Genomic DNA, 14,884 nt, shown 5'->3' with positions numbered 1-14,884 from the left:
CTTTGAGGAAGATGGCTGGTATGGGAACATGAAGCGGGAAAATGACCGCAAAATCTAAACACAGCGTGAGCGACCTTTGGAAATAGCATAGTGCATAAGGCTTACTCGACACGAAGAATAGAACAAGAGTGAGGATGGCTTGCCACCTCCCGACTGAAGTGGACTGCGAAGAGTCTATCATCTCCGGTTTTCCGTCGTTGTAAGGAAGTCTCGAATCTGAATCCAATCAGCAGTAGCTGGTCGTCAATCCAAGGCTCGACAGCGCAGTTTTCGCGACTGAAAGACGGATGAGAAGCTGGAAGATAGTGGGCCTGAGGCCTGAGGGGGCACAGGGCGCACCCGGCCGCCACTTTTTTCCGCATACGTCATGACAATGGAGCTCCGGGACGGAGCCCGCACTGCACGTAAATCGGTAAATCTTCTCGATCAGGCCGGTGACCAAATAGTGACATACAAATCAAGCCCCTCGCGTGGACGCACGTGCTCACAGAGATGTGGATTGATGGTTCATGCTCAGTGCAAGTTGGAGTGGCTGATAGAAAGATACAAAAAATGTTGGCGATGTGAGGATGTACATGCTGTGCTTCAAATTGGAATTGCAAGTTGGAATGACGCCGCGAGAAACTCGGTGGCGTGGGAATAAAACATTCCACACATGGCCCGACTCGCGCGCTTCACTGAGATCTCCCGACTCTTTGACTTGCATTATTTCACATTCGTGCTAAGCACAATGTACAACATGTGGAAGACCCAACCAATCATGAATCGCTCAAGATAAGCAACCTCCAGGACTCTCAGACTGCCAACGTGTTTGGCATGTTTCCTCATCATCCCTCACCTCAAGTTTCGAATCGAAGTTGGGCTGGATTATTGCACCACACGAAAGTTGTGCAAATCGAAGGTATGGACGTCCATATTTTACATGCCGCATTTCCATTACTCGTAAACCACCTACTGAGGAGCCACGAACAGCGACGAATCTCCGTCGAGATTGAGAGTGCTGATGCGCTGCGTACCGCCCTCTTCCCTTTGCCTGGATCCAACTAGATTAACGTCGATGTTGTGAGAACAAGCACAACTACACTTACAGTGACGGTCAAAAGTAATGCACACCCTGGCTCTGGCGTCTAGTGCGCTTCATGGCGGGCTCGAATCTCGTCCGTTTGAGACGATTTCTGTATGTACGGGTAGATATTCTGAATGCGAACCTGTGGGTACTTGTTTGAGAAGATTCGGACTAGTATTGAGCGAGATAGGAGGCAAACTCTGTGAGCCACCCTGTCACAGCTGTCACAACTGTGGGCAGGGGGCGACAATGCATGTCTGTAGAAGCAGAACAGCAGAGAGTTGAGAGCTGCGATTTATTTGAGGCTTATTAGGAGTCTGAATGATGCTCTGTGTATGAATTTCAGGCTGCAGAAACTTCTGGTTGGGTCATGTTTGAGCAAACATGGTTTTGAGCTGCCTCAACTCAAATCCGACCATTTGTTCGCACAGGCTCGGTCTGACTGCTACTGCAACAGTATGGAATATTTTTAACATGCTCATAGACGTGATTGATGCAAAAAACCAGAGGAGAAAAGGTGCAGATGTGGTTGTAGAAGGTGCACTGTGGTATTGATCAATGTCACACACATCACAAATCGATGTCTAGAACAGGACAAAGGACCCTGTGAGGCACGAAACTGCTGTGAGAACTCCCCATAAAGAAAGGCTTTCAGATAAGGCACGCAAGGTTGGCCGCTATGGCTTCGTTGCATGGGTACATACTCAGGAAGTTGCCTGATGTGACATGTGCGGCTTCACCAAGTATCCCCCGTCCCAGGTTCGCCGTGTTTTTCGCAATTCGTGCTTGGTATTTGTCTGTATCAACTTTATAAGTCTCTGAAATGTGCTCAAGCTAAAATTCCAGCATACAGACAGCCAGGAAGGCAAAACAATGGAGGCAGGGCAATCATTGAATATGATCATGTCACATCAGACAACTTCCTGAGTATGTACCCATGCAACGAAGCCATAGCGGCCAACCTTGCGTGCCTTATCTGAAAGCCTTTCTTTATGGGGAGTTCTCACAGCAGTTTCGTGCCTCACAGGGTCCTTTGTCCTGTTCTAGACATCGATTTGTGATGTGTGTGACATTGATCAATACCACAGTGCACCTTCTACAACCACATCTGCACCTTTTCTCCTCTGGTTTTTTGCATCAATCACGTCTATGAGCATGTTAAAAATATTCCATACTGTTGCAGTAGCAGTCAGACCGAGCCTGTGCGAACAAATGGTCGGATTTGAGTTGAGGCAGCTCAAAACCATGTTTGCTCAAACATGACCCAACCAGAAGTTTCTGCAGCCTGAAATTCATACACAGAGCATCATTCAGACTCCTAATAAGCCTCAAATAAATCGCAGCTCTCAACTCTCTGCTGTTCTGCTTCTACAGACATGCATTGTCGCCCCCTGCCCACAGTTGTGACAGCTGTGACAGGGTGGCTCACAGAGTTTGCCTCCTATCTCGCTCAATACTAGTCCGAATCTTCTCAAACAAGTACCCACAGGTTCGCATTCAGAATATCTACCCGTACATACAGAAATCGTCTCAAACGGACGAGATTCGAGCCCGCCATGAAGCGCACTAGACGCCAGAGCCAGGGTGTGCATTACTTTTGACCGTCACTGTACATGCCAAATGCATTCACTTCGGCGGGCTCCTTCGACTTGCTCTGCGTCCACGCGAACTTCATCGTCGGCTGTCCCGAGTTCAACAGTTAGCACTGCGTCACTCCGTGCTGTTTCCGCACCACGTAGAGTCGCGGGAAGACAAAGAAACTCACCATCTGCTGCCCATCGCTACCCTGCACCGTCGCTCCCGGCTCAAAGCTTGCGCTGTCCGGGTCCCAGCGCCCCTGCAGCGCAAGGAGGGCGGCCTTCAGGCCGTCCTTGTCCACCGCCTGCCCTCCGACGACCCCATCAGCGTCCTGCGTGAAGAAGTTGGCGAACCGGGTGCTGAACAGGTCTACGGGTCCGGGGCCCATGTGCAGGTGCGCGAAGGGCCCGGACGTGGGGGTGTTGAAGTGAATATACGGGGACGCGAGGAGTGTGGAGAGGCGATCCTGAAGGAAGTCGGGCGTGCAGGGCGTGTCTGCAGTGGTGGTGGTGGTGGTGGTGGTGGTGGTGGTGGTGGTGGACATCGTGCGTTCTTGTGCGGGTGTGTGCAAGGGTTGAGGATAGGCTGTGGGGGTGGATGATGCGCGCTGGGTCGAGGCAGCAGAGAAGTAACTATAGGACTGGTAGGGATGGAAAGGCTGGTATGGAGCCTGTTGTGCGGCGACCACGAGAGAGGGGCGGAAGGGGGAGAGCGTGAAGACGAGGATGAGAAGCGGGCGAGATAAATGGACCATGGGATGGAGGTTTCCGGAGAAGAGCGGGCAAGTAGAGACCGGCGGGAGGACGCGACTCCCGCGAAGGAGACGGGATGACGTCACTTCGGCCGCACAGGCAAGGCACGTGAAGGTGGAGGCGAGACGAGCATTGGCCTCGCTCTTGCCACGACTCTTCTCGGCCACCACCGTGCGTTGGCTAGTCGGGAAAGGAGACTAAGTAGAAGAAGGCTGGTTCTCATAATAAACACGTTATACTGCTTCATTTCCGTGCCAACTTGAACAGCCCCGTTCTCTTTCACACTTCGCCATTCTCCCCCGCTTCTCGCGATGTGTCATCTACAGACCCTCTTCCAAACTGTCACCATGTTCCTCGGGAAATGGACACTCATCGTCCTCCAGCACATAGGCGAGCGGCACAACATTGACAAATTCTCCCGACTCTCCGAGGAGCACCGACACGCCGAAAGGCCGCCCCTCTTCCGACGTGCTTTCGAGTACAGCCTGCTCCAGGCCCGAGCGAACGCGCTCAGACGAGGGCACTACGAGCGTCCGGAGCTTGGGGAGTGCGCGCTTGACTGCATCCGTCGTTGCAGTCGAAGGGAAGGGGAAGTTTGCTGGGAGGTCTGCTGCGGGCGGGCGTGTGTACTCGATGACCATCTCTTCCAGGTTCGAGAAGACGGGTTCGGGCTGAACGAGGTGCAGGAGATCGGCGTCGGTTACCGCACACTCCATGTCGCCGAAGGTGAACCGGAAGGATGAGATGAAGGCCCTGTGGCAAGGGAGGTGTTGGCGCGTAGCGCGCCAAACACGCCTCCAGCCGTAAGCGGGATGATGTGCGTGGGTGGGGCGTTGACGGCTGAGGAGGGGGAGAGGCAGAGTATGAAGTAAGGTCATTTAGGTGCTGTCCGAAAGCGGAAGTGATGCTGGCCAGCGCGGTCGCATGTTCGTCGGTCGCGTGCGAAGGTGAGGGTGCGACGGCCATGCAGACGACGACGGCTCTGAGGGGACGGATGATCCCAGTAATTCGAAGAAGGAGCCGCAATCCAGCGCGGAAGCGACGACCTTGAGGCGCTGTAGCGCCGGGAATCCAGAGCCCGCCTTCGCCAGCCGTTTCGGGAGGTACTTGTCGAAGTAGCCGGCGTCGCGGTCGCGCATCTGGAAGCACAGGTCGAGTTCGGAGAGCACGGGGAGCGACATGAGCGACAGAACCATCTGCTCAGTCAGATGTGCTTCGTGTACCACGTTGAGTCGGCGAAGATGAATGAAGGTCCACCAGGGTACTCGCTCGCGAAACCCCTGAGATTTCGCAAGGCTGTCTTCGTGACCGGGATCGTCTACCAGTTGTACATCCAACTCCGAGAGCTTTGCCAACGTGGGGTGCATGACCTCGTGGATGTGTCGGAGGGAATCTGCAATTTCCCAAGAATCGACCAAGCGCCAGAACTTCAGGTCCAAAGCAAGGCTGAGACGCGAAATCACCGGGGAGAGAGTGACGAGGGCATCGCAGGTGTGCTCGATGGCGGAGAACCATCGGAGATCCGTCAGACGTGGAAACAGATAACCGCTTCCCAGCGAGTTTTCTAGCTCTTCACGAAGCCTTGGTTGGACATACTCGTGAAGTAGGTGGACGGCATTGCTGCGCTTCGGCACCCAGAGGTACTTGAGCCTGCGGGCGTATCGCTTGAAGCGCGCCCATTCGGCGTCGGATGGTGAGACGTAATGCGGAACCTGTCGGCACCATCAGTGGTCCGTTCTGACGAATTTCGCTGTTCGGAGCAACCCACCCAAACTCGTTGCTGCAAAAACAAGCTATTGTATATCTCTGCGCCTGGGAAGAGCATGAACAGGTGTTCCGCCGAGTCTATGCTCTCCCAGAGAACGTCCAGAGCGTCATCAGAAAGCGCTTTGCAGACACGAGCTGCAGAAGCTAGAGCCGCTTGACGTTGTCGCCGCAGGCGCGACTCAGGCTCTGAAATTCCATCGTGATAGGGACCGGGGGAGAGACAACGCATGATCTCGAGCGACAGATCGCCACAGTAAAACACTTGGTGGGCGGTTGGTCGCCGTGTTGTGGCATCTGCTGGATACCGGTGGGTTAGATGACTGTGAACGATGTGGGTAAGAACTAGACCCACTTGACGTCTCTAGGAAAGATGTGACGGCCGCCCGGGAGGCCGTCTGTACATCTGCCGATTGAGTCATTTTGCGAGAAGGGAGCTAGGGGAGAGGGGTGCAAGAATCGCAGAGAGGAAGGGGGGGTTCCAGTGAGTGCTTGGAAGTGCGGCAGTACACTCGGCTTATCATGTTCTGCGGGGCGGCGGTGGCAAATAGGTGGCGGCTGACCTTCGGACGAGTCCAAGGCGCCACCATGCCCGGATCCCCTAATCTCTATACCCGTGTCTCTGAAACGGCCGACCATTCCAATAGGCCTGAAAGCCGCGCTGGACACTTACGTCACAAGTAATGCGATTGAGGAGCCGACATAGGGTTAAACCCCCCGGCCCTCAATCGCTGGACAGAGGGGCACGTTTTGCGTGAACATGCGCATCTGCGTAGGTAGTAGCACCTAAGACATGATCTCATGGCACGAAAAGCACCATTGTTCAACACACGAGGACTTGGAACAGCCAGCACTCACCCGTCACTTGCCTGATCGCCCTGACCGCGACAATGTCGCCTCGCGCGCCTCCTGCGCCCCTAGGAGCGTATCGGGAGGAAGATTTTGTGTAGTCGATCCCCGCCGGTGGCACATGGGCCCGGAGGCCATCGCACAGGACGGAGACCACGAGGCATTTGAAGCACGGACAACCGCATGGCAGCCTCACTTGCACGCCGAGTCCTTGCGAGGTGTTTCTATCTGGGGGAAAACATCATATAGAGCACCGGAGAACAAAATCCAACTGGAAGCAGACACCATGTATTATATACAAGTGCATGCGCACATATCAGGGGCGGCGAAAGTCCTCGCATCCACCTCCAAGTCTCGTTCCTGCGCTTGACCGCGGAGGTCCTTGAAACACCCAGTCGCCCGATAGAGGATGGCGTATGACACCTGGGGGTGACGAGCCGCTCAAAGATCGTGCTGTCGATTGCTGAGCAGAACAGGGCTGCGTGGGCATCCATCGGGAATATATGGTGTGGGGGAGGGGAAAGACGATGGCGGCGACGTGGAGAGTACTTACTCTCGGTTCCTTGCGTTCTCGACCTCCTAGGTCAGTGGCGAGTTCATGCGGTGCGCGTAGCAAGTCGTCTCCGTGCGCCATTCGTGTCCAGGTGTGGTCTTCAATTAACGCAACTAGGTAGTGTACATTGTTGAAGTGATATCGCAGAAACAAGACGCCTAGCAGACACGCAGATTTGAGCACGTTGATTGAAAGGTAGAGACGAGCCAGGAAGTACCGACGTACCATACAGATGAAAGTATAAATCCGTCACGGCTTTGCTTGCTGAGATCGAGTGAATATTGCTTGAGCAGCGTCCACAAGAGCTTGTTCTGGCTTGTCTTCCTTCTGAAAGTATTGAAAACAAGTGCGGAGTAGCAGGAGGGGTGTTACTCCAGACCAAGAACTCGTGGATGAACATACACACCTCTTTCGGTGGTGGTTGGACCATCTCTCCCGCCTGCACCCTCGCCACCGCCTGTCATAATTTCACCGTGAGCGTCGGTTCAGAATGGAGCACGGTTCTGTAGTACCTCTACATGAGCAAGCACCGTGTGAGCTGGTTAGAAAAAAGCCAAAGTTGGACTGGTGTCGAGGCTTACCTTCACCCGCACGCATCGTGGCTTTATGTACTACACCCATCAGGACGACCCCGCCGACGGCCATTCCGAGAAGCGAAAAGGTGACGGTGCGGTGGAATATGTCGAAAAGAGAGAGCCGTGCACGGGAAGCCATGGAGGAAAGAGGGTGGAGAAGGAAGCAGGCCGGTCGGCGGACGCGTCGAGAGTCCGCGAAATGCGGCTCGGGGACTTCCGGTTGCCTGCAATCTAATCTTATCTCTTTCCTCAGCCTTTGAGACCTATAAGTTCAAGAACCCATTCGTACATGCAGACATGCGCCTCGACACGAGTGGCTTCAAACTGTCCTACATACCCAGATGGACAACAAAGGGGACGAGACCCACTGAATTTCCAGGCGCCTCGCGCGAACGGGGAAGAAGCGGAACTGGCGACGGAACAGCGCGCTCCCGCACGGTCTCGAGTGCGGGGTCATCCCCGCGTCGCATCCGGCAGTCCCCCTCCTCGTCCCTGAATTTCTCCTGAGGGGCACGCCAAGCGGTGGAGAAGAGCGGGCGGCGGCAGAGAGCAAGGAATACGACCGGAGCATTCACATGCTCTCGCGCGCGTTTAGACTCGCTCCCCCGCTCGCTTCACTAGTCACGCTCTCACCTCCGCCCGCCGCCTAGGGCATATAACATGGACGCTCTCTCCCAGTCGCTCTCTCTCAAACACCCCTGCTCTCTTGCCGGTCGCGAGCTCGATAACACCAACGCGCGCTTCGCCGCTGACAGACTGCAGGTGCGTGCCGCTGATGCCCGTAAACGTACGATCCTGACTCTCGCTTGCTCTCACCGCCCACCATGTCGCGTTATGTACCCCTTCCGCCCTTCGCCCGGCCACCCCGCGCCGCGCGCACGCCGCCACCCTTCATCTCCGCCCAATACGCGTTAGGTTTATCCCTTATACCCATCCACGTACCAGGCCAAGAACTACGCGCGGAACGCCCGTTCGCACACTCGCGGGACGCTCTTGAGCGAAGATGTCGCGTACAGGACAGAAGAAGCCGGTTGGATTCGCGACGCAGTTGACTGCAGGTGGGATCGCGGGGGCGATGGAAGCGGTACGTCGCCGGACTGTTCGCCCTCTGCTGCTCTCGTGCAGACAGCAGTACCCGAGGGAGTGCCGACGGGTCCTTTCTGACTTTCCTGTATTGCGCAGCTATGCTGCCAGCCACTAGACACCATTAAAGTGCGCATGCAGCTGTCAAAGTCTGGAATGGCTCCCGGGGTGAGTTTATCGTCGCCGCTGTCCCCCTGTTCTTGTCGTTGCCTCGCCCAAGCCGCTTCCACACGTCCACAACGACGCGTCTCCAAGCTTCACCCCTCGCCCGTGTCTCTACGCCGCAGCGGTGCCGAACCCTTTCCCCCGCATCCGCCGTCGGAATTGGCGCGGAGGTAGAACGGAAGGCCGCTGCGCCCACCGTTAGGCTGTAGAGCATGAGAATGCGATCTTGGCATGACATGTGCACCTCTTCTAAGAAGTATTCCTCTTAGCTTCGTGGAACGCAGTCTCTTGACGGATCCGACTGAGTCTCACCGCGTGTTCGCGGACCACGGTGTGGACTTCGCTCGTTCTTGAACACGTGTCCTTCTCTCTTCTTTCCCCACATAAGCGCGTTAATTGAAACCCATCGCTCACACACTCTTCGATGCCCTGCAGACGAAACCGCGAGGATTTATCGCAACCGGTGCGCTCATCGTGCAGAGGGAAACCCCGCTCGCGCTGTACAAGGGCCTCGGCGCTGTTCTTTCGGGTATCGTGCCGAAAATGGCGATACGTTTCGCCAGTTTTGAGCGGTACAAGGCGTGGCTTGCCGACAAGCAGACAGGCGCAACAAGTGTTGGGAACATCTTCATCGGTGCGCTCGTCCGCCTTGTCTTTGCATCTTTACACATGTAACCTGTGTCTGTTCTGTTGTGCACGATAAACAGCCGGACTGGGTGCAGGTGTCACAGAAGCTGTCATGGTCGTGACCCCAATGGAGGTGGTGAAAATCCGACTGCAAGCACAACAGCACTCACTCGCGGACCCGCTGGAGGCACCACGCTACCGCAACGCCGGCCATGCCGTATATGCTATTGTGCGGGAAGAGGGCTTTAGCGCGCTCTACCGCGGAGTCTCGCTCACTGCGCTCCGGCAGGCAACAAACCAGGGTGCGTCGCGCTTTATTACTCACTGGGAATGCCGATCCGATGACGTCACTACTCGCAGGCGCGAACTTCACAGCATATCAGGAGCTGAAGAAGCTCGCACACAACCTGCAGCCAGAGCTTACCGACCTGCCGTCGTGGCAACACATGTGCATCGGCCTTGTCTCTGGTGCGATGGGCCCCTTTTCCAACGCTCCCATCGACACGATCAAGACCCGTACGTCGCCTTCCTTATCTAGTCTTTGACTTCCCCCGCTCACTTGTACATGTATCTGCAGGTCTGCAGAAATCTGAGGCGGTGCCGGGCCAGTCCGCGTTCCAGCGCATCACCGCAATCGCGGGAGAAATGTGGCAGCGTGAAGGAGTGCGTTCGTTCTACAAGGGCATTACGCCGCGCGTACTCCGCGTTGCTCCGGGACAGGCCATTGTGTTCGCAGTGTATGAGCGCGTGAGGAGGGTGATGGAGACGATGCAGGGGAGCAGCGAGGACCCGACTTACAGCGAGTAGCCTGGTGGGATGAGCTGCGCGCGGTCTATTGGAGAAAGATGTGCGCTAGAGGTGTGTGATTTAAATAGTGTAATACATGGATGGACTACGTACTTCTCCCTCAGCAATGCCAGCGCTCTCACTATGGCACACCTTGGACCATCCATCCATCTCACTCAAAACTTTTTGGATTATCGGTGATTTTCCCATACCAATTTCGATGTACGTCTGATCCTTTAGATTTTCGATCTTCTCATCACGCCCATTCACTGGATTCAGTATCGCAACGTGTGCTCGTGTTGAACTTCCGCGGATATCCAGACTCGGATGACACTTCCCTCAAATTCACCATCTAGACGCGACGATGCGGAGCAGTGCGGAGCAGTGCGGAGCCCCTCTGGATGGCCTATTATACTGTCTTTGCTTCTGCCGCCGACTCTACGACCGAAGGCTTCTTGGCAACAGAACGATCCTCGCTGCTCGAGAAAACGCCCCGAGTTGAAGTGGGCTAAAGACTTTCCCGGTTCCGCGGTGCTATTTCTCATGGGAGTGAAAAAATTCGTCAACCTCGAGTCTTTCGAAACATTCAAGCGCCCCACGTCCAATATCGACAGCATCGCGTTACAACACCACTCACAGATAAAGAGACTCAGGTCGCTCAGCGTTGGTCTGAAAGTAGATCAGACCCATACTCTCCACAAAGGCTTCCGCCAACTCGACGAGGTTCATTTCGTCGGCTCGGAAGAAGGCATCAAGCGCACGTTCTCCGCGCAGTGTGTTCTGCCTCCGCTCTGCGGCCCCTTCCCGACCATCCGGTACCAGACCAAGGTGCATAAGCTCCCTCGAAGGCGTTCTGGAGGTCGTCAAGTGCGCCCTCGCTGACGCACTTTTACCGGAGCCTCATTGCCACATACCCGATAATCCTCCCCCTGATCATGGTTTCAAAGCCCTTCTCATCCCTCCCTGATGTCGCTGATATCACCGTGGAATTCAACAACAACATACTACTATTGTGCGACCAAGACATGGGCTCCTTCACGCCATGGCCCCACCAAAGTAAACATCAGAAAGAAATATAATTCGAGAAGATATTCAGAAATGTGAGAGTGTGCTTTGGCCCTTATATTTTCTGCAAATTTCAAGATCGGTCCAGAGGAGGACAAGAGTAGCGCGAGGATGTCATGTCCCCGCGCGACTCTATGCCCAAGCGTTCAACGTTCAGCGCTTCCAGCCATATCCTCTCTTCTCTTCTCACTTCATCATGCGCACACCTCACACTTCGTTGCATCTCTCCTGCTCCCGGTCTTCCGACGATCTACACCCGGGTTTCACATCCCAGCCTCCAGTCGTATCATCCTCGCGTGCTGGCCTCCGTTATCAACTGGGCTAATTCTGGAAGCACGGTCCACGCTGCCCCCGCGCTTCCCCACCTGCTTCCCCACACGACCACGCCGGACGACGCACCGCGAACGCAGTCGACATGCTCCCCAATCCGTCCCGCGCATGGTCCGCGCGCGAATACAGCCCCGGTTTAACGGCATTCCCGTTCGTGTCAGCCTGTGTCAGCCCACACCGGGTGCGTCCACCGATACCAATTCGAATTCGACTGGGAAGCCTCCCTCGCAGCGGGACGCCAGGCGGGAGTATATGTAGGACTGGCCCGGGCGCGACGGGTGTGCGCAAGGCGAGCAAGCTCCGCTTCCTCATCCTTCCCCCTCCCCCGATGCGTCTCTTCTCGGTGCTCGCTCTCCTCTACGCGGCCGTCGCGGCCTCTCCGACGTCGCACATTGACGGCCTGCGCGAAGGCGCGAGCCGCGTCGAGATGACGTCGCTAAACATCGCGGACGCGAAGATACGCGCGGTGAAGAACTCGGGAGTATGCGAGACCACGCCGGGGGTGGGGCAGATGTCGGGGTACCTAGACGTGGGGCGAACATGTCCATGGTGAGTGCCTTTGGATTTCGGGCGCGTGAGATGCAAGCTTAGTGCATGGCAGTGGTTCTGGTTCTTCGAGGCGCGAGACGACCCGGAGAACGCGCCGTTCACGCTTTGGTGAGTCTCGCGCGGCTTTCGAAGTGGATTCGAGAGGTCTGAGCGCGCAATAGGCTTAACGGTGGACCTGGGTGTTCGTCTATGATCGGTCTCTTCCAAGGTGCGTAGGTGGCTCACATACTCATGCTCGATTGCCCACATCTGTCTGCAGAGCACGGACCATGCCAGGTCGATGAAGATGGGCAAACCACTGTCCTCAACCCGTTCAGTTGGAACAACATCAGTAACAGTGCGCATATAGTACCCCATCACGTCCTAGCACCCTTCCTGACCTGCCTCGTTTAATGTATCCAGTGATTTACATCGACCAGCCGATTGGAACCGGCTTTTCCTTCGGCACTGTCAACGTAAACAGCACGTTCGCTGCGGCGCCAGCGATCTGGACGGCGTTCCAGGTGCTCTTCGAGAGCCAGGACTTCGCCAAGTTTCAGAGCCGCGAGTACGTGTCTTGTCAGATGCAGATGCCCACTGTGCTGACATGCTTAATGCAGGTTCATATTAGCCACGGAGAGCTACGGCGGACACTACGGCCCTGAATTTGTTGAGTTCTTTGACGAGCAGAACGCGAAGATCAAGGACGGGTCAATACAGGGAGAAGAGATCAACGTCAGCGCGCTCATGATCAACAAGTACGTGTTCGCTTCGACCGACATATTGGACGGCTCCATTGATTGTTGATGCTTGCAGCGGATGGTACGATCCTCTTCTGCAGAACAAGGCTTACCTCGACTTCGCGACGTTCGCGCCGGGGTACGGCCAGCTTCAGAATGACACCGTCCTCGCCGCAATGAATGAGTCGTTCTTCGGCGCGGGAGGATGCATGGAGCAGGAACTCGCTTGCTACGCTGCCGGTGGCGACCAAGGTCTCCCTGGAGAGACCACCGCCAGCAACAAGATCTGCATCAACGCTGACGACTTCTGCGTACGTGTCTTGCCTATACCCCCGCCTTCTGCTGTTGCTCATACGCCTTCTTATGCCTCTTGTTTTGCAGATCGAGAATCTGCTGATCCCATCCACCATCGGGCGCGACATCGATGACCTCAGGCAGTCGGACGACTCGCCGAACCTCTTCCCGCCCGAGTTTTACGTCTCCTTCCTTCGGAACCAGACGGTGATGAATGCGATCGGTGCGCAGGCGCGGTACAGCGAGTGCAGCAACCCGGTTGGCAACCAGTTCGGGCGCACGGGCGACGACGCGCGTTCGTTGCTGCCTGCGCTCGCCAACCTGGCGAACGAGCGGATGAAGATCTTGATCTGGGTGGGTCTCATGTCCCACGTGTGAGGTTGTCAGGCTTACCTCTGTGAACTACCCGTAGGCTGGTGATGCGGATATCAAGTGAGTGTGTGTGAAGTGCTCTTGGTGAAAAAAAGCCTGACGGAAGCCTGAAACAGCTGCAACTGGCTAGGCGGCCACGCTTCCGTGCTCGCGATGGACTGGTACGGCAACGAGACGCTTCACGCGACACCGTTCACGAACATGACGATCGGTGATACGGCGATCGCGGCGATCCAGAACGTCGACAATTTCAGCTTTGCGTGCGTGCCGCCATCCCTCCCCAGTCGCCCTTTTAGCTGACTATTCAATGTTTGCAGACGGGTCTTCCAGGCCGGGCACGAAGTGGTGAGTACCTAGTTCCCTACGCCAACGAGCATGTCTTTGACGCATACTGTTTAGCCCGCGTTCCAACCCGCGGCCGCACTAGAGATCTTCTCTCAAATCATTCGCAAGGAGCAGCTTCATTCCGTCCCATGACACTCTTACCTCCGTATATCAGCCAGCGAATAAGCATCGATTATTTCAAACGCATCCTCCATTCGTGCCGCTGCTCGCTCCGGGCCCTCCGGAGCGCGTCAGTGTCGTCGGACGGGCGTCCGCGTCCGGCGGATCGTACTAAATCTTGAGCTGTGCCGTCGGCTCGCCTGCACCGGTGCGCGCTAAGTTTAACGCGTTCTTTTAGAGGTTTCGTGCCCGAAGAGCCCATACAGCGACCAATGGTATCTTCTGCGTCTCTCCGACCTTCTGACTGGGGCTGGGGCCACCGTCGTCCATCATGGACCTCCCTCGGCGGCGCTGTGATCCACATGTGAGGTCATTCGTGAGCGCTCTTTGCGGAGTTCCAAGCTCCGACTTGGCCGAACATGTGTAGCGCTGCTAAGCCGCGAAGAGCATCTGCTACCGGGGTTGCTAGCCCAAACGCAGAGTAGTGCGGTGAGTATCTCGTGTCGCCGGAAGCCCGCAAGGACCAAGTTCGGGGTCGGGCGGTCATGGGCGGGCATTCGGTTGTTGGAGCCCCCGCTCAGAGTCCGCGGTCGGGCGGTGGTGGCGGGCGGCGTTGCAATGTGCTACGTTGAAGGCTCGCGCGCAGAGCCAGTGGACCCTGGTGGCGGACGGACGAACTTCGGGCACGGGCTTGTTGTTCAACGCCCGAGGCTTATTCACAGCGACATGATGCAGGCAGTCTCACGATGCGCGCGACGTGGGTGTACCATACGCACGATCCCTTGTGGTCCAGCCGCCGGCTACCGGGCCTCCGGCAGAGTTCGAACTCAGGGGTGAGCGAACGTTGCCAGGGCCGCTCGCCGATTCCCCCCCCCCGGCGCGTAAACGAAAAGTCATGTTCAAGTCTCAAGTGTTAACGTTGTCTCACCGCTCGTCTCGCTAGGAACGCGTCTCGCTGGGGACGCTCGCTGATAGGTCTGCACGCACCGTCTGTTCCGCGCGACGCAGCGTCGAGCCTACGACGGACTCGGGCTCGCTCCGCGCCCCGGTCTGCCGGGCTTCCGCGTTCGTCCACCTTCTCGCATCTCGCGTGCGAGGCGCGCGAGATACGCGAGTGCCGACCAGGAACGGCGAGCGGCGGGATAAATGAAACGACGGAAGGATCGTCCGCGCGGGGATCTCGCTCGTGGCTGCCAGGGGCTGCGGCTGGCCACAGCCGCCCATCGCGGAGGTTTTTGTCGCGTAGCTTGGAGCTCCCTGGAGGGCTGGGATAATAGACGTTGAGGTACTCGACTGTCTTTCCCCCTCGACAA

The 14,884-nt window shown here is 56.4% G+C and overlaps 4 protein-coding genes across 4 annotated transcripts; 2 read left to right on the top strand and 2 right to left on the bottom strand.

Moving 5' to 3' along the window:
• Positions 1-951: 951 nt before the first annotated feature.
• Positions 952-3,188, bottom strand: BXZ73DRAFT_55876 (uncharacterized protein; the record flags this gene model as incomplete). Its single annotated transcript, XM_048021413.1, has 3 exons — positions 952-1,033; positions 2,680-2,747; positions 2,859-3,188. The coding sequence occupies 3 exons, from the start codon at positions 3,186-3,188 to the stop codon at positions 952-954; spliced, it is 480 nt and encodes a 159-aa protein (XP_047871976.1).
• Positions 3,189-3,716: 528 nt separating this feature from the next.
• BXZ73DRAFT_107208 (uncharacterized protein) lies at positions 3,717-5,221 on the bottom strand (the record flags this gene model as incomplete). The annotated part of the gene is made up of 3 exons (XM_048016862.1): positions 3,717-4,149; positions 4,369-5,108; positions 5,165-5,221. 3 exons carry the CDS (start codon positions 5,219-5,221, stop codon positions 3,717-3,719), a joined length of 1,230 nt encoding a protein of 409 aa, XP_047871975.1.
• A 2,919-nt stretch (positions 5,222-8,140) lies between these two features.
• On the top strand, positions 8,141-9,819 carry BXZ73DRAFT_55886 (mitochondrial carrier; the record flags this gene model as incomplete). The annotated part of the gene is made up of 6 exons (XM_048021416.1): positions 8,141-8,221; positions 8,320-8,388; positions 8,821-9,019; positions 9,093-9,314; positions 9,373-9,528; positions 9,590-9,819. 6 exons carry the CDS (start codon positions 8,141-8,143, stop codon positions 9,817-9,819), a joined length of 957 nt encoding a protein of 318 aa, XP_047871974.1.
• A 1,702-nt stretch (positions 9,820-11,521) lies between these two features.
• On the top strand, positions 11,522-13,604 carry BXZ73DRAFT_55851 (alpha/beta-hydrolase; the record flags this gene model as incomplete). Its single annotated transcript, XM_048021403.1, has 12 exons — positions 11,522-11,742; positions 11,785-11,850; positions 11,904-11,950; positions 12,002-12,079; positions 12,145-12,289; positions 12,342-12,479; positions 12,538-12,772; positions 12,843-13,109; positions 13,168-13,187; positions 13,244-13,387; positions 13,445-13,472; positions 13,527-13,604. The coding sequence occupies 12 exons, from the start codon at positions 11,522-11,524 to the stop codon at positions 13,602-13,604; spliced, it is 1,467 nt and encodes a 488-aa protein (XP_047871973.1).
• Positions 13,605-14,884: the final 1,280 nt, after the last annotated feature.

Source organism: Epithele typhae, assembly GCF_022376455.1.
Source record: "Epithele typhae strain CBS 203.58 chromosome Unknown BXZ73scaffold_103, whole genome shotgun sequence".
In the NCBI taxonomy this organism is placed as follows: domain Eukaryota; kingdom Fungi; phylum Basidiomycota; class Agaricomycetes; order Polyporales; family Epitheliaceae; genus Epithele; species Epithele typhae.
This window is presented reverse-complemented; position numbering and strand designations above follow the sequence as displayed.